We start from the raw sequence: 24,351 nt of genomic DNA on the forward strand, positions 1-24,351 counted from the left end.
GTAGAAGTAATATATAAATAAGGTTGCAGAGCCGTGCCATAAATCATAATTCATTTCAAAAGTCACTTTCTATTAAACCAGTCTACTAAAAACCAGGCAGCTCAGCAATCCGTCATTAGAATTTAAGGCCAATGCTCATTTCGCAAATTTCCCAGGTTTACAAGGTCACTGTTTCCTTTATTATTTTGTGCCAGATAGATTTTGTGATGCTGATCATAGGAATAGCTTCAAATTTTTCACATAAGTTTTTTGAGAAATGGCCAATTTTGTTATAATTATTGTAAAATGTGTGAAACACGGGTATTTCGCATAACACTGGTCAACAAAAACAACTAAGGGTTGTCTGTTATGAACTTCTAAATTCTGATTTAAGAAATGCACTCAGAATTTTGCTCTCACCCATATTTTTTTAGGCTGTATTGATAGCATATAAGGGGCGGCCCGGTTGTGCAGTGGTTAGTGCTGTCACCTCACACCTGAGTTTGCATGTTCTGTCTGTGTCATCATGGGGTTTCCCCCCAGGTGCTCCTGTTGGCGCCCCATCCTGGGTTGTTCCCCCCAGGTGCTCCTGTTGGCGCCCCATCCTGGGTTGTTCCCCCCAGGTGCTCCTGTTGGCGCCCCATCCTGGGTTGTTCCCCCCAGGTGCTCCTGTTGGCGCCGCATCCTGGGTTGTTCCCCCCAGGTGCTCCTGTTGGCGCCCCATCCTGGGTTGTTCCCCCCAGGTGCTCCTGTTGGCGCCCCATCCTGGGTTGTTCCCCCCAGGTGCTCCTGTTGGCGCCCCATCCTGGGTTGTTCCCCCCAGGTGCTCCTGTTGGCGCCCCATCCTGGGTTGTTCCCTGCCTTGTGCCCATAGGCTCCAGTCCCCCATAACCCTGAATAAGATAAGCGGCTTCAGAGAATGGATGGTTGGATGATAGTATATAATTCCTTATGAAGAATATATGGGCATATTTCAGAATCATTTAGGAAAATTTTGAATTTCATTTCTGAACATTTTTAGGATTTTCAAGAAGGGCGCAATGTACTATAGTGTGTATTTGCCATAGTTTACAGGCTGTACCATAATTCAACATGTAGAGACAAGGTCCTGCTCTCTCTCTCTGATATGGAAAAATAATATCAATGCAAGTGGAATCCCAGTATGCTGGCTGACTTCTACTAGACCCTTAGGAGGGATGCTTCTGAGGCCAAGTACAGCAGAAAATCATGCACTTCGACCTTTTACATGAATCACTGGCAACATGCACATATACTGTAATTATATGTGTAGCATAAGGTTTAATTGTGTGTCACTCAAAATCTTTACACGATAGGTAAATTCTGTTTAAATATTTGAATTCAGCACAAACAATTCTATTTTGATCTGTGAAGCAAATAGTTGTTGACCAGTGTTTTCACTCTTGCAGTTGGGAGTATATTTCAAAGAAATGCTAAATTAGAATACAAAATACGTACGAATACAATGCAATACCAAAACTGGTGCAATCCATTTTTATTTTTTTTCTTTGATGCTTGAGGGTTGCCAGTTCTCACGCATTAGGTGTGACGCTGTAGGACTTTCACGTTCACGCAAGTAATCTCACATGAAATATATATTATTCCATTTTAAACATAAAATTAGCTCACCAAAAGCATCGGGGTAGTTTACAAACCCTACAGACTATTTTGAAGGTAATAAAACTATTACATACGTTTATATGCGTGTGCAGTCTCGTCTCCAACTGAAAATCCCACTCCAGCCAGCTTACCAAAGTTGGCAACCCTGATGTCTCCTGTCATTTAGTTTTATTACTGAGCATAAAATGTGCGGGCGTCTACTAAATCCACAGAACCAGTTAGGCTTAAAATGTGTCACGTCAGTTTTAACTACCCCGTTCAGGTGTCAATGCCTTTAGCCACTTGTTTGCAAACAAAACAATTCAAAATACAAGTCATCAACATTTTTTCGGTCAACATTTTTTTCAGAGCTGCACTAAGGACAGATCAGCATCAAAAAGTTTACATAAACCTCAAGAGCAAAACGGATGTTAAAATATATACCTTTCTGTCGTGCTAAAGTACAACATTATCACAAAACATTGCACCATAATAATAGTTTTTAAGAGTGTTAATTTAATAGTGTTGCTTTTCATTGTAAGCCGGTATCCCCACTGCCGTAAGTAGTCGGCGTAAAGCTCTGTCGTAACGACTTGCCGTAAAGCGGCCATGAACCTGCTGGGAACACAAATAAAAAAAGTGTCGGTTCATCGGGGACTGTGACCCGCACGAACCCAAGCCGGGTGGCTGGCCATCAAAGTGCGCGAGTACCCTCGCTTTATGCACTGACTCTAACAGCATTTTTCAGTCAAGCTTTCCCCGGTTATTATTTATTTGTTTTGTGGATTTTCGTCGATTTGTAGTTATAATTTGATGTGAAGCCGAGCCCCTCTTTGCTTCATAGCTGTTCCCCAGCCATTGCGATGGCCTCCGATAACGGTAATACGGACAGAGAGATCATCCTGGCTGACTTTCAGGTGTGTCCAATGTGTTTATCTCTTCGGATCATTTTCTGTGTGTATATAATCCTAAATTTTTCAATGCAGTGTGGGCGGAGGTCGGGTCGCTGGTCGCTTTCTGGACTGAGACACAAAAACAGATCGGCAATAAAGTGGACGGAACCGCTGGATAGAGAGCCGTTAACCGCGTGGGGGCAAAAAGTTGCGAGGAAAAAGTGCTGGATTCATCAAAAACAAAAAAGTAAATTAGGATAGGATTTGTTTCAGGGATGTAAAACGAATGAAATCCACTCATCCTAATTAATGTGGATCAATGTGGTTAGTGTGATAATAATGATGATAAGAATTGTATTGGCACTTAACATGAATGTAGCAACGCACCCACGTGTATATTTACATAGTATACAGCGTGACAGCGTAAAAAACCTCATATAACTGACATGACTCATTGCATAATTTCTAATACAAGGTTGTTGAGAGAAAAGAAATCAGGAACATCGCCAATAATGACTGTTTTAGATTTGACACTTTGCTTTACCACCTGTCACTTTACTACCATTTGCACATTATGTATGTTACTTACGATTGTCTATGTTTTTATTTTTTTCCTCTTTTGTACTTATGTTCCTATTAACAGTCTTGGATTCAGGCATTTCACTACACATTGTACCTAGGATAAATTTAGGCTACATGTAATAAATAAAACTTTGATTTCAGAGATCATTTGCAAGTACAGTGGTGATAATGTATACATTACGGTAATTTATGTTATTTCCTTAAAACCGTACTGTAAATTACAAACAGGGACTTCTGTCTTGAAGAATTACGCAATCGAGCACTAGTAAAGATTGGTTAAACGCAGAGGCACGTGATTCGCCGTTGTCAGGACGGTAACTGGATATATTCTGGAAGAGCAACGTGTGTTTACTTGCACGGGTACCCGGTCTGATGTAATACGCAGGTCTTTCCAACAGGCGGCATTAGTGTGTTTTTTGCCTGAGATTTTAATTGCTATCTCTGTGTGCTGTCATAAAAACGGTGACATGAAGTAAATCGCCAAGGGACAATGCACTGCTTCTTTTATGTGTTGAATGAAAGCTAAAATCTCAATACCATTCACAGTGTGGCTGAGTGACTGTCAGTGAAGAGATGGACTTGCTTGCTGGATGACTGATACATATATAAGTGATACAACCACTGGGTACTTTATTTTATTTTATTTATTCCCTGTGTTTTTTTATTCCCGAGGCTAAATTCCATGTGGCTTGTCCCATCTGCTTCACAGGCTTGCACCGGTATTGACAACATTGCAGAAGCAATTGCTCTCCTTGAACTGAATAACTGGGATTTGGTGGTGAGTTCTGGATGGATTTTTTTTTTAAATTTCCTACATAATTTTACATTACTGAGTTGCAAGTTTGGTGTCTGATTGCCGGTAAATACCTCTCTCCCCACAGGCAGCAATCAATGTTGTGATTCCACAGGAAAACGGCATTTTGCAGAGGTGAGCGGCGTGGGGCCAAAATCAGCTATCCGAACAGAAAGAGAGTATCAGTGTGACCAAGACATCCCTGAGCGAAACGGGTGTCAGTGTAACCGAGATATCCCTGAGCGACCCAGCTGTCGCTGTGACCAAGACCTCTCTAAACAATACACCCGTCGCTGTGACCGAGTCATCTCAACAATATGGCTGTCACTGTGACTGACACGTCACTGAATGATACGGGTATCAGTGTGACCTGAAATCTCTGAACGATACATATGTCAGTGTGACCAAGATATCACTGAATGATACGGGTATCAGTGTGACCAAGACCTCTCTAAACAATATGGCCGTCGCTGTGACCGAGACGTCTCTGAACAATTCGGCTGTTTGTGTGACCGATGCGTCTCTGAATGATACGGGTATCAGTGTGACCGAGACGTCTCCGAACAATTCGGCTGTTTGTGTGACCGATGCGTCTCTGAATGATACGGGTATCAGTGTAACCTGAAATCTCTGAACGATACATCTGTCAGTGTGACCAAGATATCTCTGAATGATACGGGTATCAGTGTGACCAAGACTTCTCTAAACAATATGGCCGTCGCTGTGACCGAGACGTCTCTGAACAATTCGGCTGTTTGTGTGACCGATGCGTCTCTGAATGATACGGGTATCAGTGTGACCGAGACCTCTCTAAACAATATGGCCGTCGCTGTGACCGAGACGTCTCTGAACAATTCGGCTGTTTGTGTGACCGATGCGTCTCTGAATTATACGGGTACCAGTGTGGCAGAGGTGAGTGTCAGAGCTGTCACAGGAGGGCTTTGAACGGTAAATGTGAGGCATTATTTTTGCGCCTATTAACTGAGTATTGACTGACTTCTCATTTTCTCCCCCTCACAGTAATTTACCAAGCGAAGCCAGCGAGTCGGGGTCTCTATTCCGACCATTAGCGCCCATGCCGCCCTCTGTATCCACATCCACCTCCACCTCCACATCACCGCCGTCGCCTCCCTGCCCTGTCCGAGCCGCCAGGCATGCACTGGAACACCCTCGCCAGCCGCGCATGCTCAGCTTCCGCGTGGAGTACCGGCAGCGCTCAGTTGAGGTGGTGCTGGATGAGGCGAGCACAGTAGGTGAGGTGATCTTTAAGGCCTCATCAGGTTGACATCACCATAGGAAGGTTAACACTGCTGTGTGTACACTGGTTGATTTTAATAAGCAAGCAGAAATATACTGTGGCTGCCGCACTTTAGGCTGATCTTGAAATTTTTCAATGAACGAAAATTCATAATTTGTAACTTTCTTTTACTTATACGTTATAAACTTTGCAGTGGAAATTATTTTTTGTGCGTCTGTGGCTTTGATCTGAACTGTGCTTCCACCTGCTGGTGAATGCGTGAATTACACATCTCCCCGTCGCTTGCGCACACCCGTCCTCAGGTGAAATCAAGCAGGTTTTGGAGACGGAGCTGCAGATCCCCGCATCAAAGTTGCAGTTGAAGGGCTGGAAGACAGGAGACATGTCTGATTCTGTAGGTTTGTGTGTTGGAGAAGCTCAGGAAAGCCGATTTACTGACCTGCTGTGATCTCATCTTGTATAAAACCCACTAAAGTAAATCTGGACTTGAGCAAAAAAATATTATACATAATTTATGGAAGTACTAACACATAAAGGTGTCATATGTCTGTATGTAAATTTGCACTTTATTTAATATGTGCTGTTCAGTTCATATTGGTACTGAATTTTTGGTTTATGGCTTTAATATAAGGTGTATTAAATGGTACAGGAAGGTGAATTTGTGTAAAATCTGACTTGCATGTGGGTTTGTGAGATGGAACTGCCTGTATATCATTTCTTGTCTATTTCACTATCATTACTCTCTCTCTCTCTCTCTCTCTCTTCATGCGCAGACTGTTCTGTCTAGTCTTCACTTACCTAAAAATAACAGCCTGTACGTCCTGACCCCCGACATCGCCCCGTCCGCCTCCACCAGCGAGGCCCGGTGAGTGTGTAATCCATGGGATCCAGATCAGAAAGCTTGGAAAACAAGCCTCAGTCCTCTGTAAGTGAGAACGTTAGCCTGCATCATATCCGACTGTTCTGTTCTGATACGCTTCCCTCCAGAACTTCAGAAGAGGCATTAAGTCAGAACTTTGTGCTAGTCGTGAATCACCAGGAGACTGGGAGGGACTACAGCCTTAACTTCCCTGGAGACAGGACCATCCAGGAGGTGAGGATGAGAACTGTCCTGGGTGGGGCCTCCCCTGGAGTTTGGCGGGAAGGTGGCCTGCTCCCTGCCCTGAAGCTGTCCCGTTGATGTCAGGTAGTTGTAGATACCCATGCGGTGTTTGGTTCTTGGTTAATTGCTTTCAAGGGCTGTTTCCTCACCAGGTAAAGAGGAATATCTCTGACGTCACCAACATCCCAGTGAGACACCAGCAGTGGGAGGGCTGGCCTGTCACTGCCACTGATGACCAGGTGAGGGGTGGTGAGGGACCTGCTCGCACAGCGACCAAAAGACACCCACAGGCGTAAAAACTGAGGCCAACCAAGCTTGGGATGGAGGATTTGAGTGCTGCTGCTTTCATTTTCAGTTGTTTACTGAAACTGGCATTTCACTGTGCAGCTAGACCAACATCACTCTACTCTGCTTCCCTGGGTGAAATTTCATTCAGTGATCTTGGTCTAACTTCCTAGGGTCAAAGTTAAACTCTGAAGCCTAGATCTCATAAGTGTTAAACATCCTACTCTTCTTTGCCAGATCTAACGTAATGTTTTCGCATCACTCAGATGACGCTAGCATCGTCGGGAATCAGCTACCCCTGCCACCGTCTGCGTGTTAGCCGGAGGTCCCCCACGCCCACCTCTGCGCCGGTTGCGCAGGTTGCGCAGGCCGCGCAGGCCGAGCAGGTACAGCGTTCGTGGGAAGTCCCCACGCGTGCTGTTTTCATTTTGTTTAGTGTTACCGCTAACAAGGCCTGCCTGACACCAACGCAGATGGGCTGAACCATGTGTGTTTGGCAGCAGGTCTCCGACATCCACATGGCGAGCGACAGCGAGGGCGACGACTTCGAGGATGCATCGGAGTTCGGCGTGGACGAGGCGGAGATCTTCGGGATGGGAATCTCGGGGAGCCGGAAATCTCCGATGAGTGAGTTTTGGAGAAGCTCGATGGGAAGGATGCTTAGTAGGTGCCAAGCTGTCCGTCCATCACGAGCTGTCGCTGTTTCCCCCAGTACCAGACGACGCCGAGAACGAAGACGAGGCCCTGCTGCACTTCACATCCGAGTTTAAGAGCAGGTGTGTACGTGGCACAGGGACCATGTGAGAACTGGTTTACCCATCTTCCCAGCATTTGATTGGTTAACATGTTGACTCTGCCCACTTCTTCCTCCCCCCCTCTCCATGAAAGATATGGAGACCTCCATCCTGTTTTCTTTATTGGCTCTCTGGAGTCTGCGCTACAGGACGCTTTCTACGGCAAGGCCCGAGATGTAAGTCTACTGTGTTTGAATATTTAACTTGTTTTATTCAAAGTGATGTACAGTTCAGAAAGCAGGGTTGAGGAGCAACTGGAGTTAAGGGCCTTGCTTAAGAACCCAACAGTGAAAACACTTTGCCCTGGGATTTGAACCAGTAACCTTCCCGTTATAGGCATACAAACACTACACCAAAAACGCACCCAGAGGTAGCTAGACAAGAACCTCTCAGGCTTGGTGCTCTCCCAAAATTCCTCACCTACCATTCAGTAAAAAAACCTTGCTGTCACGTTTGTGCTGCAGAGGAAGCTGCTGTCCATCTACCTGCACCACGACGAGAGCGTGCTTGCCAACGTCTTCTGCTCCCAGATGCTGTGTGCCGAGTCTGTGGTCTCCTACCTCAGCCAGAACTTCGTCACCTGGGCCTGGGATGTCACCAAAGAGGCAAACAAGTCCAGGTGACACCAAGAAACGGAGATCTGAACCTCACCCCCAGCGGGTCACTTCTGTTAAATGTAATGTTTGTGCCAGACTTTTATAGATATTTGTGCTCATAATGGGAGGCCTAGTTAATGCTGAAGTTTTAGTTACTGTAAAAAGCAATTTAGCAGTTATCCTTGACTTAAATGTGGTAATAAGGGGTGTAACGATATACTCAGCCCACGAGACGAGACACGATATTGGGTTCACGAGAACGAGACGAGACGATATTTTAACAATATTTTAAGGAAAACCTCAAAGAGGAAATATATTACTGGAAAACAGCCTTTTATTTGATTAATTTGAAAGACAAAAAATGCCAAATAATGCAGATGTATAGTGAAATGTTTTAAATAATCACCATCATCATATGCAGTAAAGAACAGTACAAATATCAAGCGCCATAAAATATTTCACCACATACTCAAATGACAGGCTTCTCTCGTATTTAACTACTCAATTGAACATAAAATAGAATATAAATAAAACAATATAAATAACAAACATAAAACATTTTTTAATGTTTCCTTCACCGGTGCAGTGGATTTTAGTGAAGAGCTATGACAGTGCTGCAAATGGCTTTGCACAGTAGTAGCGTTAGCCGCTGTGTACGGCATTATTTTCCTACAATGCTTACAGATGGTTCGTGTTTTGTCTGTCACCCTTTCGCCGTTTATATTTTCCGCCGGGTCCCCAAAATGCTGCCACGCAAGATTAAAAAGTGTCTGGGGCATCTACTATGGTAATTTCGTCAGACGCCGACATGCTTGCATCAGCTGATTTACAGCGCCTTCGCGAGACCGCCCTTCACTCCGACGAAATCTCGTCATGTTGTAATATCGCACGATCTTGTGGCACGAGATCTCATTGCACCCCTAGTTTTTATAAGCATCTCTCTCTCTCTCTCTCTCTTTCTGTCTCTGTCTCTGTCTCTCTCTCTCTCTCTCTCTCTCTCTCTCTCTCAGACTCCTCACCATGTGCACCAGGCACTTTGGCAGCATGGTGACTCAGGCCATCCGGACACAGAAGACGGACAACTTTCCACTCTTCCTGATCATCATGGGGAAGCGGGCGTCCAATGAAGTTCTGAACGTCATTCAAGGTGAGGAAGGACCCCGTAAGGAGCAGGGCCACCCTTTGCCTTCAGGCGAGCTGCAGTGGCTTTTTGATCAGTGCTATTCAAGTCTTGAACTGTGTGGGACTCTGGAAAAAGCCTCCAGTTATTTATGGTTATCTACCTCACACTCTGTGCTTCAGAAGCTTGCAGTGATGTTTAGGTCTGAAGTTTGGGGAATCCATGGGAGATATTTGAGTTAATTCTGGTGGTCGTGAAACTGCTCTTGAATTGTTTAGAGGCGTGTAGACATGCTTTATTGTCTAGTAATATGGATGCCTCCTGAAGATGGGCCCCCGGTCCTGTAAAGTGGTCAGATATTCATTAATCATCTGGACCCAGTTTCCTTCTTGTGGTTTTCTATCTCCTGTCCTTCTGATCCTGCAGGTATTTTATTTGCATGGAACTACACGGTAGATGACCCGCATGTGGGTCGGTTGCTAGGCAATACGACGGTAGGTAAGCTGCGCGTGTGTCTGTCGCTAGGCAACACAACGGTGGATGAGCTGATGATGCGGCTGATGGGCGCCATGGAGATTTTCACAGCCCAGCAGCAAGAGGACATCAAGGACGAGGTCAGGCAGGGAAAATGACACGGCGGAGGCTGTCGTCATGGAAACGGCTGACACCTCCAGCTTCGTCTTTACATTTATATGGATTTTCAGATAGTTTTAGCAGTGTTGAGGTATTGGTTACTGCTAGTAACAAGGCTTTTAACAACCAAGCCCCATCTTATCTTTCTGAACTGCTTCTCCCTTACCAGCCTCCCCGCCCCTTAGGTCCTCCACTTCTGGCTCTCTCTTCACCACCCCCCCCCATCCAAACTCCATGGCTATGCTGACTGTGCATTTTCCTGTTTAGCTCCCCCACTTTGGAACTCCCTTCCCAGTGACATTCGTCTGTCGGTCTCAGTCTCAGATTTCAAAACCAAGCTAAAATCTTTTTGTTTGCTCAAACCTATGACGTTCCTTATCCCTTATGTTTTGTCGTTTTCTTATCTGTTTACTTTAATTCTATGTCCTTGTGAACTTGAAAAGAACTATATGAATAAAATGTGTGTTAAACGTAAGATGGTGGCAGAATGTCCAGTTTGGCCAGTTAATCTCTCTGTGTTTGTTAAAGCCTGTGTTTACCACGGCCTCCTCCCCATGTTAGGCTGAGCGTGAAGCTCGCGAGATGGTTAAGAGGGAACAGGACGAGGCGTACCGCCTGTCTCTCGAAGCCGACCGCAGAAAGGTTTGCATCTTCACTGGAAACCTTAAAGCGCTTATCTCGTTAACGAGTCTTCCTGACGGCCTGGGGTACACACCCCCCTACTGTCATGCACTGTCGTTACAGAGGGAGGCTCAGGAGAAGGAGGAGGCGGAGCTGAGTCGCCTGGAGCAGGTGCGGAGGGAGCAGGAGCAGGAACGCGAGGTGAGGCTGTCGTTGGCAAACCCTCGGGCATCCACGGCCACAGCCTTAAACCGCAGCTACTCTCACTAATAGTCTGTTTACCGAGACCCCCGGAGAGCCCGGTGCTCACCGCTAGCAACGCGCTAGTCCTGGCAGTCAGCGTGTAATCCTGACAGGATCCTGATGGCTTGGCTGCAGTCAGTAGGGTTATGATGCCAGGCAGGCAGAGGTTAGTCAGGGTGGGTCATTGTAGTCTGGGTAGTTCCGTCTTGCTACTGGGTTTGTAGCGTTTCATTATGGTCGTTAAAAATGTTCTAGAAGAAATGTGCAAAGGTTTTTAAGCAGTATTGCACTATGTTTGATAGTTATTTGAAGGCGCAGTGTGTAATGGAGTCCAATGTGTCTGAGCAGATAATTTTAAGTGCTCCTGTGTACATGTGTAAATGAGCGGGGAGGGGGGGAGGTGTCGCCGAATGCCACTCTGATGTGTGCCCCCCCCCACTGCCTTGAGTTATTGGTACGGTCTGCCTGCTGAATTGCAGTTTTCAGCACTCTGTGTTTACAGGGGAGGTGTGTAAAGACCCCCCTATATTGCGAAAAAGGAAAAACAATGATTATTGGTCCTTGTCCCCGGCCTGCAGGGGAATTCTGGGTAAACATCCATCTCTTGTACCCCAGCTGCCCCTTTTGGCGTCCCAACCCTGCCTGTCGCAGGCGGTTGGTGATGGGGGGGCCTGAGGTTTGTTTTAATGAGCTGGTTTTCGCTCCCCCCCCCCCCCAGGCCATCCGCATGTCGCTGGAGCAAGCTCTCCCACCCGAGCCCGAGGAGGAGGACGACCAGCCAATCAGCAAGCTGCGCATCCGCACGCCCAGCGGGGACTTCCTGGAGCGCCGCTTCCTGGCCAGCTGCCGGCTGCAGGTGCTCTTCGACTTCGTGGCCTCCAAGGGCTACCCGTGTGACGAGTTCAAGGTTATCACCACATACCCCCGCAGAAACGTGAGTGTGCCGCACCCCCCCCACCACCTGGTGCACAATCTGTGGGTCTAAGAGCCCGTAGCTGTTCTCATTATCGCTGTCCTTCTCGGGTTTGTTTCAGATCACAGATTTGGATCCTTCCTGGACTCTGCTGGATGCGAAGCTCTTTCCCCAGGAGACATTATTCTTGGAGGCCAAGGAGTAGGACGTATGTGGGGACAGAGGGCTGGGGGGCATGTCGTCAGATAGCGCCGCCCTGCTGGCGTGCACACGGCACTCATACGGGGCAGGGACCGCAACCGCTGACGCTCATCAAGAGATGTCCTCGCCTTCAATAAAAATAAATAAAGAGTTTGCTATGGCCAAGGATGAAAGATGTGTTTTATGTGCTTAAAAAAAAAAAGAAAAAGTTTATTTCACGATGAAGGCTGGACTCTGCACGCCCAGCCCCCCCCCCAGGTGAGCTAACAGTGTTCTCCAGGGGTCCTGACCTTCGTGTCTGAGATGGCCTGACTGCCCGCACCCAGACTGCCTCTGCACGTAGGTGTGAGCTGCAGAACGCGTTCTGTTATTGCTTTGGAAAATCATCTTCTGATTTATGCGTCAGCATGCTGAATCTTCCTGGGATTTAGCGTGAAATCCCAAACCAGCCCTGTGATGTTCATGCTTGCGATGTTATTCCTTTGTTGCAGTATAATTATACATTTGCAAACATATGTATTGTGAATTTTGACCCCCTAAACCTAGAATTTTCATTTACCGATGATGACGTGAACGATTCTGTTTCCTGTTTTGTACGTTGTAGGTGTGTTTGTCTGTGTGAGAGAGAGAGAGAGAGCGCCTTCATATTCAGCTTGTTCTTTGCCTTTTGTACTTGTTAGGTTACCTGTAGGGGGCGCACTTCGGCCTTGCTGCAGCCGTAACTCAACTCAGGGGTCTTAGGTGCTGGGCCTCGAGGTGGGTGGGCAGAGGCCCAGGTTGACAGTTTGCTAACATGGCAGGTCGTAGGCTGGGAGGGAATTCCATTAGCCAGAAGGGACGGTGAATTTGGTTTGTTTTAAGCCTGTTCTTCAGTTCCTGGGCCAATTCTGTCATAACTGACCCAAACTTGTGATGATTTTTTTTTTTTCTTTAGGTCCTTAATGTCATTCATATCTATGCTACCCAAGGTAACTCAGAGAGGCTGTTGTATTTATTATTGCTGTGCTCCAAAGGCACTGTTTTGGTCCTTAAGGAAGCAGCCTGACTTTTCTTTTCATCCTCTGTCTTGGTTTTGAGGAGGTCTCCTGTTGCCGTTTTCCCTGTCTTGCTGAGAGGGGACAGAGGATTCCAAGCTGAGTTTCATGCTAGATGTACCTTCATAAACAAAGCCCTCTAGGGGCATCATGGGTAATTCACAGCAGGGCCAAATAAACCAGTAAAAGCAAATACCCGTCATGCCTGATTTAATTATGACATACTGGGGAGGGTTTAAGTTATTTAAATAAACCACAAAGTCTCCCACCATTATGGGGACTGTACAAGTTGGGTTTATTTAATGTATTTTTTTTTGCTGTTCAAAAATGACCTTTTATGTTTTCACCAATTTACTTTTTTATAACAATTTGCGTTCAGTCCAGTATAGATAAAGATATACACGGCTTTATGGGATACAGGACTGGTGAAACACGCAAGTAAACCACAAATATACACTCACTGGCCACTTTATTAGGTATGCCTTGTTTGTACCAGGTTGGACCCCCTTTTGTCTTCAGAATTGAGTTAATTCTTTGTAGCATAGATTCGACAAAGTGCCTGAGACATTCCTCAGAGACTCTGGTACATGTTGACATGACAGAGTCACGCAGCTGCTGCAGCCTCGTCGGCTCCACCTTCATGATTACAATGTTTATAGGCCTAACTAATGTGCCTTCTTCTGAATAGCTCTTCAGTAGGGGGGGCAGCGTGTGGCTCAGTGGGCAATGCCTGTGTGCCTGTAGTCACATGATCACTGGTTCAAACCCAGCCTCAGCACATCTGCAGGTCCTTGAGCAAGGCCTTTAACCCCCAGCTCCCTGGGCGCCCCAACAGGTGGCTGCCCTTTGCAGACAGCTTGCTCTACAAAGAGCAAGTTGGGGGAGGTGTAAAAAAAGAACTTCCCCACAGGGACAGTAAAGGATTGATTATTATTATGATGCGAATCTCCCGTTATACCACATCCCGTAACTGCTCTGTTGGATTGAGATCCGGTGACTGTGGAGGCCATTTAACTACAGCAGTGGTTCTCAGTCCTGTTCCTGGAGCCCCCACCTGCCAGAATGTTTTCGTTCCAACCCGACCTTAATCAGGCTCAGATGGTCCTTAATAGGCTAAAGCCGGTTTCAGACCGAATGCGCGCCGCTCGGGGAGCTTGTGCCAGCACTGTGGTCAAAGATGAACTTTGTTGAACTTTGACCGCTGCGCGCTGTGACACATTGTCGCGCGATCAATAGAAACAAGGCACAGAAATCGAAACGGAGGAAAAACGTATATTGTCCATGTCTGAGTTCCCAGAGCTATATCACACAAGCATACCACCTTTTTGCATGCAAAATATACATCGTCGCCACTGACCGCGAGCCGAAATGACAGGAGGGAGTTTTGAAAACCACGCCTACTCTTTGCGCAGAAGCCTCGCGGCGAGCACAGCGCATGCCGCGTTTGTTCTGTAACCAGCTTTAGCCTATTAAGGACCATATAAGCCTGATTTAAGGTAGGTTTGGAACGAAAACATTCTGGCACGTGGGGCGGCAGGAACAGGATTGAGAACCACTGGACTACAGTGAACTCATTGTCATGTTCAAGAAACCAGTCAGATGATACGAGCTTTGTGACCTGGCACATTAAGCTGGAAGTATCCAGTAGAAGCTGCATACACTGTGGTCATATAGGGATGGACATGATCAGCAACAATACTCAGGTAGGCTGCGGCATTTAAACGATGCTCGATTGGTACTAAGGGGCCCAGAGCGTGCCAAGACAAAACCCCCACAGCATTACCACCAGCAGCCAGAACTGTTGATACAAGGTAGGATGGATCCGTACTTTCATGTGGTTTGAATGAAATTCTGACCCTACCAGCTGAATGTCACAGCAAAAATCGAGACTCATCTGACCGGCCAAATTTTTTTCCAGTCTTCTGTTGTCTGATTTTGGTGAGCCCGTGCCCACTGTAGCCTCACTTTCCTGTTTTTAACTAACAGGAGTAGCACCCATTCAGAGATGCTCTTCTCCGTACTTTGGTTGTAAAAGTGGTTGTTTGAGTTACTGTGTGTCCTTTCTGTCGGCTTCAACCAGTCTGGCCATTTTTCTCTGACCTCTGCCATCAGCAAGGCATTTTCGCCCAGAGAACCGCTGCTCACTGGATGTTTTCAGCCCATTGGCTGCAACCCATAAACCCTAAGATGTCTGTGTGTGAAAATCCCAGTAGATCAGTAGTTTCTGAAATACTTTTTTTTGCAACCAATTTTTATTGGGTTTTTGTGCAATGCACACAAAAGAGACACATCAAAAACTGTTCAACATGCAAAACAAAGAAAAAACACCAAAACCAAAACCCCACCGGAGCAAGACATTAAAGGAAACAAAAGAAAAAATGATACAATTTTACTCTATCTATATACAAACACAGTAATATACATACAGCCATAATAAATAAAACACACCTATAAATGCAAATGCATGCACACCCCCATACATCCATATAGATACACAACACACACACCAAATGTATTCGCATATAGACAGATATACACATACATACGCATATCTACATAACCATACCAGAATTAACCAGACACAATAGGTGATGTGCTCTCCTCGATGTACCCTTGTACAAGTGAAGCATTACGCCCCCAATTGTTAATAGTGACGTCTGAGGCACCATTATTTCGAGCAGCAGACAGCTCCAACATGATCAGATTGTAAAGGGATGCCCTCCAGACTATGAAAGTGCAACGACTCGGGTCTTTCCACCTTGAGACCAGTTTCGGAAATACTCATACTAGCCTGTCTGACATTCAACAACCATGTCAAAGTCACTTAAATCACCTTTCTTCCCCATTCTAGTGTTTGATGTGAACATTAACAGAAGCTCTCGTCATAATTTAATACATCGTGCAACTGGCATATGATTGGCTGATTAGATATTTGCTTCAACAAGCAGTTGAACAGGTATACCCAATAATGTGGCCAGAGAGAGTATATTACGGTTCTAGTACATGGATATAGGCTCCAGTAGAGGGCACTGTCAGTGGATTAACATTTAAGGAAGAATCAGCTGTCATTTTATCATACAGATCCAGCCACTTAAAATTTCCCCTCCAGTCTGGCTGGCAGCCAAATCCCAGCCAAGTTCCTTCCAATTACCATCCGAAAGGTAGAGCCCCCCTTCTTCTAGGGGTGGGCCTATATTTGACTATAAACCCGCCCATTCATTCACTTGCAGGGTGATACCATTAGATGGCGCTGTCTTTACAAAAACTTTACTTTTCTTTTTACAGGGTTAAATGATTGAATGGTCTTTGCTATGACTTAAAAAAGCTCATTTTTGTTTTAATTTATTTTATTTACTTATTTTATTTTAATATGCTTTATTGGTTTGTTTATTGTCTATTCTTATTTATCCTTTGTACAGCACTTTAGTCCTACAGTATATTGATTTGTTTTAAAGTGCTTTATTTTAAGCATAGTCCACAAATTTTCAATAGGGTTCAGTTTGTTGGCTTTGGGAAGGCTGTTCTGATGTGTGTTGTGATCATTGTCCCTGTATCAACTGTCCAGCCATTGATTGTTGATACTGTAACTGTTGATTGATTAAAGAATTTGTAGGTCATTGGGAGTTCATGATCCTCACCTGCTGCAGCAATCAGAATCAGAATCAGCTTTTATTCGCCAAGTGTGCTGGGGCACACAAGGAATTAGTTTCCCACAGTTTGATACTCTCTCATACACAAACAATAAGTTAGAGCTGGGCGATAAATCAATTTAATTGATTAATTCGAATTTACAGTTCAGGATGATATGTTTTCATGAAATCGATTTTATTACTTTTTTTACACACAAGCGCCAAATGCGGAACTAATGCGATGCACCATTCCTCACGGGTAAATTAACACTGTAGCAGATTCACTAACAACATGGCAATGACAGGGGAAAAGATGGCACGTGCCCAAAGAAAGGTGTTGCTACTTCTGTAATTTGTAATTGTAATTGTAATATAATATGTCAAACCCAATGGCATAAAGTATTTACTTAATACTAAGCTGACATGATAAAATTATGTGTTTTTTTTCTATTGTTATTACAATATTACTTATTACTTTTATTTAGAAGTTTGAGGGTGTATTGTGTTGTTGCCAGTTTTAAAATAAGCTATAGAGAAACCTTTCTAAAAGTGTTCACAATAATAACTGACACTTTATTGATCCCCGTGGGGAAATTGTGTTTATGCCTCCCTCAACTTGATCTTTGAAGAATAAGTTGTCTGTGAAGGCCACCTGTTGGGGCCTTGCTCAAGGAGCTGCAGACATACTGAGGCTGGGCTTGAACCAGTGACCTTCTGATTACAAGCACACAGCTTAGCCCACTGAGCCACACACTGCTCCTAAAGGTGTGGTCTAAAGTAAAAAAAGCTAAATAAAGTAGTTTGATTTTGAGTAGGGGAGGGGAGAATCGATTAAAATCGGAAATCAGATTTTTTGTGAAAAAATCTGAGATTTTATTTTTAGGCCATATCACCCAGCTCTACAATAAGTGACACTATAAAAACAAAATACCGTATACAAGAAATACTGTACAAATACAGTACAATACAATACAAATACAATACAAATGTGAAAAATTATAAATATTATAAATATACACAGGTGAGTAACACTGTGCAATTTTAAGGTGCGAGGTAGAGTGTAAACAGTTTTTGTAAACAGATCTGTAGCGCCTGCCAGAGGGGGGTAGCTGGAGAAGATTGTGTCCAGGATGTGACGGATCTGAAATGATTTTAACTGCTCGTTAAAATCTATGCTCGTTTAGCCGAACTAAAGTCCACAAATCGGATCCTGGCATAAGTTCCTGGACGGACCAGATGTTGCAGGATATAATGCAGCCCCATATTCACTGCATCATCCACCGACCTGTTTGCCCGATAGGCAAACTGCAGGGGGTACAGCTGGTGTCCTGTAATGTCCTTTAGATGGGCTAAAACCAGGCGTTCAAAGGATTTCATGACCACAGACGTCAAGGCGACAGGTCTGTAGTCATTCAGTCCTGTAATGGTGGGTTTTTTGGGGACCGTGATAATGGTGGAGCGTTTGAAGCACGAGGGAACTACACACAGCTCCAGGAATCTATTGAAGATGCGGGTGAAGATGGGAGCCAGCTGATCAGCACAGGTTTTGAGGCAGGAGGGGGATACACCGTCTGGTCCCGGGGCCTTCTTGGTTTTCTGTTTCTGGAACAGCCGGCTCACTTCCGCTTTGTGTATTCTGAGTTCCAGGGGGGAGGATAGGGGGGTACGAGGTGTGATGGGGGTTATTGTCTCTGGAGTGGGGTGGATGGGGGGTGTGAATCTGTTTATCTCAAACCTGCAGTAGAAGTTGTTCAGCTCATCTGCCAGGTCTTTGTTTGCTTCAGCGGGGGGTAGGGGTCGTCTGTTGCTGGTGATATCTCGCAGGCCTCTCCACTGATGCAGGGTCATTGGCTGAGAACCGTTCTTTCAGCTTCTCAGAGTAGCTTCTTTTTGCCACTTTGATCTCACTGGTCAGCGTGTTCCTGGCCTGCCTGTACAGGGCCCTGTCACCACTTCTGTAGGCATCCTCCTTGGCCTGGTGAAGATGTTGCAGTTTGGGAGTGAACCATGGTTTATTGTTGTTGTATGTGCAGAAGGTCTTGGTCGGGACACACACATCTTCACAAAAACTGATGTATGATGTCACAGTGTCTGTCAGCTCATCCAGATTATCAGATGCAGCTTCAAAGACAGTCCAATTAGTGCAGTCAAAACAGTCCTGCAGTTTCTGCTTTGCTGCATTGGTCCACTTCTTCACAGTTTTGACTACAGGCTTGGCACGTTTAAGCTGTTGCCTGTAAATTGGAATAAGATGGACCATACAGTGATCAGAATGTCCTAAAGCTGCCCGGGGGACAGAGCGATAGGCATCTTTTAAAATGGTGTAACAGTGGTCCAGTGTGATGTTGTCCCTGGTGGGGCAGTCGATATGCTGTCTGTATTTAGGAAGTTCCTGGTGTAGATTCACTCTGTTAAAATCACCAAGGACAATAAAAGGGAATAGGGATATTTTCTTTCCAGGGGGGGTGATCTGGTCAGCCAGCATGCATTTACATCTCAAGCTCATTTACATCTGAATGTTGGTGGTGCTGTTAGACTGTGAGAATTGTATGCTTTGAACTCTCCAGTGCTTTTTTAATACCATTCAGTGACTGATGTTGGGAAGACAATGGATATTTACTGTACACCTCCATGTCTCCTGGATTACTGACCCCAAGTCATTTCTGCTACATGGCTTTACACTGTACAATATTTATATTTACATTTAAAGCATTTAGCAGACTTATCCAAAGCAACGTACAAGGTATCAAGGTACAATAAGCTGGGTTTAGAGGAGCTTACAGTTTTGATGGCGAGTCCGGCTCTGTGATGGAGGGATGTTAAAGTGTTTTCTGTCTTGTGATTTCTTCTATTTCAGGGGCTTCTGGTGTGTTTAGCCGTTTAGATGGTGGACCAGACTTCACGAAATAGCGTTTCTAATGTGACTAGCCTTTTTCTGCGTATTGAAACTTTTCAGAAATGCAAGACTTTGCCAGTGCTTTTGTTCACCACCCGAGCGTATAGTCGTGAACAGATGTGAAATTTTGGCCAACTTTTTCATTGAAATTCGATTTGTATGTGTTCAGAAAAATTTGTGACCAGAGGCTTTAAAAGTGTTTATCCAAATAGGGACCTCAAAAAATGTCCCCAAAAGTAGGAAAATTTCAGGTTTTACTACACTTTGGGGGCAATTTGGTCCTCAAATGTGATCTATGCAAACCCACACACAAACACAAACATACTACCAGTCAAAAGAGATGTTAATGACTTTCACACATTCAGTTGACCCCCCAGCCCCAGCCCCAGCCCCCAGCCCCCAGCCCCACCACTTTTCTTGTGCTTGTGGGCAGTTCCTTGCTCAGGGTATTTGCTATGGTGAACTTTCATGCAAAAAACATTTGCACTTTCAGGGTCCCTGTGTGGCTCAGTGGGCTAAGCCTGTGTGCTTGTGTTCCCCGGATCACTGGTTCAAACCCAGCCTCAGCATGTCAGTCATGACTATACAGTGTATAAATGTTTTTGGTAGACGATCATACTTTTTTTCCACTATAGTCTTCTGGTTTCTAATTTACATGCCAACAACAGTTTTGACTGGTAGTGTGTAATGACTGTTTAGTAGTGTTTATTTAACCGACTGGCTTGATAGTCAGAATATGGAATAGTCTTCCTGATAACATAGTGCAAGCTGAATCCTTGAGTTCCTTTAAATCAGAGCTAGATAAGATTTTAACAACTCTGAGCTATTAGTTAAGTTCTCCCTAAGCGAGCTTGATGGGCCGAATGGCCTCCTCTCGTTTGTATAGTTCTTATGATCTGAAAGCAGTGTTTCTTATGTTAAAAAAATAACCTCACCTTGACCGCTTCAAACATCTGTCTCATTGTTTCATTGTGGCCAAGCAGAGAAGTTAATGACACATTCACACATCACCCCCCCCCCCCCCCCCGTGGATGTGCAGCCACCAGCAGCCTATCCGGCTGTTAGCCAGACAGAAAGAAAGAACACACCTTTATTCTCCACAGTCAACCTTATTACTTTGTTTAGACCTGTAATTAGTCTGTCACACACATCTTGGGTCACTCTCTTCTCCCAAAATAACTCTTGGACATGCTGCTGCTTTGTACCTGGCTTGGCCTCCTTGCGCATGAAATCTTTCATCTTGTGCCAAACAAGCTTAATGGGCTTCAAATCTGATTAATTTTCATATACCTCTCATTGCTTGACAATATCAGTCTTAATACTTTGTTTAGGCCTGTAATTATTGTATTGGACATATCTTGGGACCGCCTCATCTCCAAAGAGGGAAGTAAAATAAAATTGTAATTTCATCAATAAACTGACTAAAAACACATTTTGACAGTTTTAGGCCATCTTTGCCTCACAACAGAAACTATTTCTAAATTTCACAGGCCATTTATTGCAGTGTAGTAAGTTTATTAATGAAATTGGAATTTTGTTTAAATATAGGGAAATTGTACTTGCTTAGATTTTCATTTTTTGCAGTGGAGTTACAATACCTGATTCAGGTATCTTACCTGATTTCAGGTAAGTCACTTCAGATTACTGCTCTCCCTGGTGGATGGATAGATCATTGCAAGTACTTTACACACAGAGAGTTGAGGGGTGGATCATGCCGGCCCCCTTTTTCATTACATCATCGTGGGGGATCTCATTACAGTCAAGGACCAGCCAAGAGCCAGTCAAGGTCCTGTCAAGGACCTGTCATGGAAAGTGGGGAAATTTTAAGCGGCTGGATCTGTACTGTATCGCTCATTATGAACGCTGAATGGCAGGGGTTGAGTTCTGTCTGGGGTGGCAAGACCATCTGGACTCACTTGGGACACCGGAGTTGGCCGTAGTAATAATTATCATTAAGTAACTGATTCTACAGCAGCTTTTTTTTTTCTTTCTGTGGACCCTTGAATGTATGGAGGAGATTATCCCCGTTTATTAGTCCGTCAGTTTCTCATTTTTTTGTCATTTGTTGTTGAGAAGCAAACCCAACAGCCTAGAATTGATGCATGCATATTTATTTTGCTTTTAAAATCACATTCTATTGTATTTAATTAACAACGTGCTGTTAAAAAGCCTCCAACCAATTGCACTACTGAACAGCTACTCAGAAGAAAGTACATTAGTTATGCCTATAAACATTGTAATTTTTTTAAATTACAGTCTTCGTGAAGCGATTTATTTATCCCGTAACTGTCTACAGCAGGCTGTCTAATTGATTTAGGCCTAATTCCCTTTAGTGTCTTACTGGATATATTTGAATCGTAATTATTTTGCGGAATTGCATATATTTATTCCTGTTTATGATTGTATCTGGCGGATATGATTTTTTCCGTGAGCTCTAATATAGTCAAACCTCGGATTGCGAGTAACTTGGTTTCCGAGTGTTTTGCAAGCCGAGCAAATTTTTTTTTACTAAATTTCAAGATTTTGAGGAAATTGTGTTCATAAAATGTAGAAATGTAGTGGAGTAGAATGTACAGATATTTGCCGCATTTGTAATGGAGTAAAATAAAAAGTACGCATTATTATTTTTACTTAAGTAAAGTACAGATACGTAAAAATGTACTTAAGTACAGTAACGAAGTACAAATACTTTGTTACATTCCACCACTGACAGCAAGACTTATGAAAGAGTGGTTTGAAAGCGAAGCTGTACGTCTCCCATCGCCTGAACAATCACCAGATCTGAATATTATTATTTCGGGTGCTTTGGAGGAGCAAATTAGGAAACGTTTCCCTCCACCAACATCACGTAGTGACCTGGCCACTGTTCTGCAAGAGGAATGGCTCAAAATCCCTCTGACCGCTGTTCAGGACTTGCATCTGTCATTCCCAAGATGACCTGATGCTGTATTGGCTGCAAAAGGAGGCCCTACACCATACTAATAAATTATTGTGGTCTAAAACCAGGTGTTCTCCAACCCCTCAGTGTGTTTGTGTGTGTGTGTGTGTGGATATAAGCATTTATATCAAAATGGTTATTTTTCAAAACTAATGTCTAATGATTTCTAAATCATGTTCTATCTATGAAGTAATAATTGTAACTGTAGGAGGTCTCACTATGGTATTTGCAGGAAAATTGTGCTACATACAAACAACAGAAGGAGCAACTTCTCCAAGTTGACGTCACACCCATTGGCACTGGGCATTGCTGGAGACTTGCCTGTCATCTGTAGTAAATATATGTCATCGGCACCTGGCACCAGGTCACTCGTGTCTATAGGCTGATAAGCATATTGATGACGAATATAGATACGAACTATTGCAGTAACACTCATTGTAGTCGTAACGAGGGAAACACGTGGTAAATCCGGAGGAGACTGATCTTCTAAGATAAGTAACACTGCAACATGTGGCTTTCGTCCCTAAAGAAAGAAATCAAGGCATAATATTATCAGATACATTGGCCTAACATTTGGTCCCACAATTTATTTAAAACATGGGGGCCGGATCTAGGCATAGGCAAACTAGGCAGCTATAGATGGGAACCCCCCCCCCCGCCCCGTGACCCCTCACCGAAATCTGCTAAGGGGGCTTTGAACACGCCTAGGGCCCCTGATGAGGTATAGCAGGGCCTGATCATCAGATTCCCAGGATAGCTAAGTAATCATCAGCCTCATTTAGGTTAATGATTTTTTTTTCCATATACCTGCCCTGTATGACGTTGTGAAGCAGGTTTGCAGTTTTAATAAGTGTGTTTGTTTTGCTGTGTTGGGAGCTAGATGATTAGCATGCTGTGTAGATCGTTGCTGTGAATACATTCTTAATTTGGCTTTTATTCAATTTGATTTTTATTTTTTAAATACACAAATCTAATGGCAAAATACAAAAGCAGAGGCTAGTTTAAAATTTTCTGTATTTTAAGCTTCACCATTGCTTTTTAAGTTTGGTTGGTCGCAAAAGCCTTTTTGATGTTTCATCTCACTAAAACTTATTAGAACATTGGTTTCCTTGCATTTATAATGTATTTATTTGTATTTTCAGCTGCTCTGTGTTCATTCATTGTTTAATTCTGCTCCCCACATTTAAATTCTACCTAATTAAAAGTTGGTTATAAAACCCCCTGACTTAACTTAGCATGTTGAACTTTTCATCTTTGGGATGATTGAGAATTTGAGTAAACTGACGCCTAGACAGGGCAGAGATTGTCCATTAGCATGTTGCTGAAGAATTAGTAATATGTAGCCAAGCATCTTTAGGTTGTGAGGCCTGCAAAAAAGATTCAGTCAGAAGCACCTCTACAATTTGCAATAATGTAGTTTTCGTCCCTGATGATTCAATTTGGTGAGCGGGGGGGTGCCCTGGGCAACCCCCACCTTCAATGCCCCCTGCTGCCCTGGGGGGCTGCCCATGTCACCCATAAAAAAGTCTGGCCTCAGCCCCGGTGACCCTGTACATTAAGCTCCCCTGTATCCGATACGACATGTTATTCCTACAGAGAAAGTTTTTAATTTGTGGGGCAGTATCTGAATTTATGGTCTTAGTTTAGTCAACCAACAGACCATTCCGCATAGTTTCGGTGCATCTTTATTTTGAGTGCGTACAGGATAAGATACTAGACGGACGTCTATATTACATTCCTTATTGCATTCAGATATGGCTTTGTGCAAATAATTTTTTTGAGCCAAATCGATGTGATGCACCACCGTGGAATTATATGAAGTAATATTCTGTGCAGAACATGTTCCAGCAAGCAGCATGATGGAGCCAAATGATGCTCTGGAGGCATTCAGTGATCCAAAAGATCGTCCATGCAGTGATTTGGTTTAAGGGTGGAGGTCCGGTCACCTACAGCAGAAGGGGGGGGGGGGGGGGGGCAGCCTGCTTTCTGCTGATTTTTAACTTTACACTCTTTCCCCCGGAAATTACAGGGAGATTACTTAAAGGCAGAGCCCTCCCCGTTATTCAGAAGGGCTTCCGAGGGTCTTCCTTTAAAGGGCTGTTGTCGGATGGCAAGAGCTTTTCAGTGTGTCTGTTTGTGCTGATAAGGGGAGGCTGGCTGAGTTGTCAGCATGTTCTGAATGCCACTATGGGAGTCTGCTAAAGGGAAAGGCCTCTGAGGTCCT

At 44.3% G+C, this 24,351-nt stretch overlaps 1 protein-coding gene across 3 annotated transcripts; it reads left to right on the plus strand.

Annotated features, from left to right (window-relative positions):
* Positions 1 to 2,187: 2,187 nt before the first annotated feature.
* Positions 2,188 to 12,857, plus strand: LOC111847681 (FAS-associated factor 1-like). 3 transcript variants are annotated; one of them, XM_072704270.1, is made up of 20 exons: positions 2,189 to 2,513; positions 3,618 to 3,696; positions 3,781 to 3,849; positions 3,953 to 3,999; positions 4,885 to 5,117; positions 5,425 to 5,516; positions 5,896 to 5,987; positions 6,110 to 6,215; positions 6,377 to 6,463; positions 6,776 to 6,895; positions 7,010 to 7,136; positions 7,222 to 7,285; positions 7,398 to 7,479; positions 7,768 to 7,922; positions 8,910 to 9,046; positions 9,545 to 9,633; positions 10,214 to 10,294; positions 10,397 to 10,474; positions 11,235 to 11,450; positions 11,551 to 12,857. In XM_072704270.1, exons 5-20 carry the CDS (start codon positions 4,940 to 4,942, stop codon positions 11,632 to 11,634), a joined length of 1,788 nt encoding a protein of 595 aa, XP_072560371.1. In that variant the 5' UTR covers positions 2,189 to 2,513; positions 3,618 to 3,696; positions 3,781 to 3,849; positions 3,953 to 3,999; positions 4,885 to 4,939; the 3' UTR covers positions 11,635 to 12,857. The 3 variants fall into 3 exon arrangements, with proteins under 3 accessions (XP_023674859.1, XP_072560371.1, XP_023674860.1); XM_023819091.2 differs by lacking the exon at positions 3,618 to 3,696 and having other exon boundaries at positions 2,188 to 2,513; XM_023819092.2 differs by lacking the exon at positions 3,618 to 3,696 and having other exon boundaries at positions 7,013 to 7,136.
* Positions 12,858 to 24,351: the final 11,494 nt, after the last annotated feature.

Source organism: Paramormyrops kingsleyae, chromosome 21, assembly GCF_048594095.1.
Source record: "Paramormyrops kingsleyae isolate MSU_618 chromosome 21, PKINGS_0.4, whole genome shotgun sequence".
Taxonomy (NCBI): domain Eukaryota; kingdom Metazoa; phylum Chordata; class Actinopteri; order Osteoglossiformes; family Mormyridae; genus Paramormyrops; species Paramormyrops kingsleyae.

What these genes read in the sequence shown, in the direction of transcription:
- LOC111847681 (XM_023819091.2), top strand. Translation starts at nt 2,460, where the DNA reads ATGGCCTCCGATAACGGTAATACGGACAGAGAGATCATCCTGGCTGAC. An exon ending in TCATCCTGGCTGACTTTCAG is followed by an intron (nt 2,514 to 3,780) that starts GTGTGTCCAATG and finishes TCTGCTTCACAG; the next exon opens with GCTTGCACCGGTATTGACAA. An exon ending in TCTACGGCAAGGCCCGAGAT is followed by an intron (nt 7,480 to 7,767) that starts GTAAGTCTACTG and finishes TTTGTGCTGCAG; the next exon opens with AGGAAGCTGCTGTCCATCTA.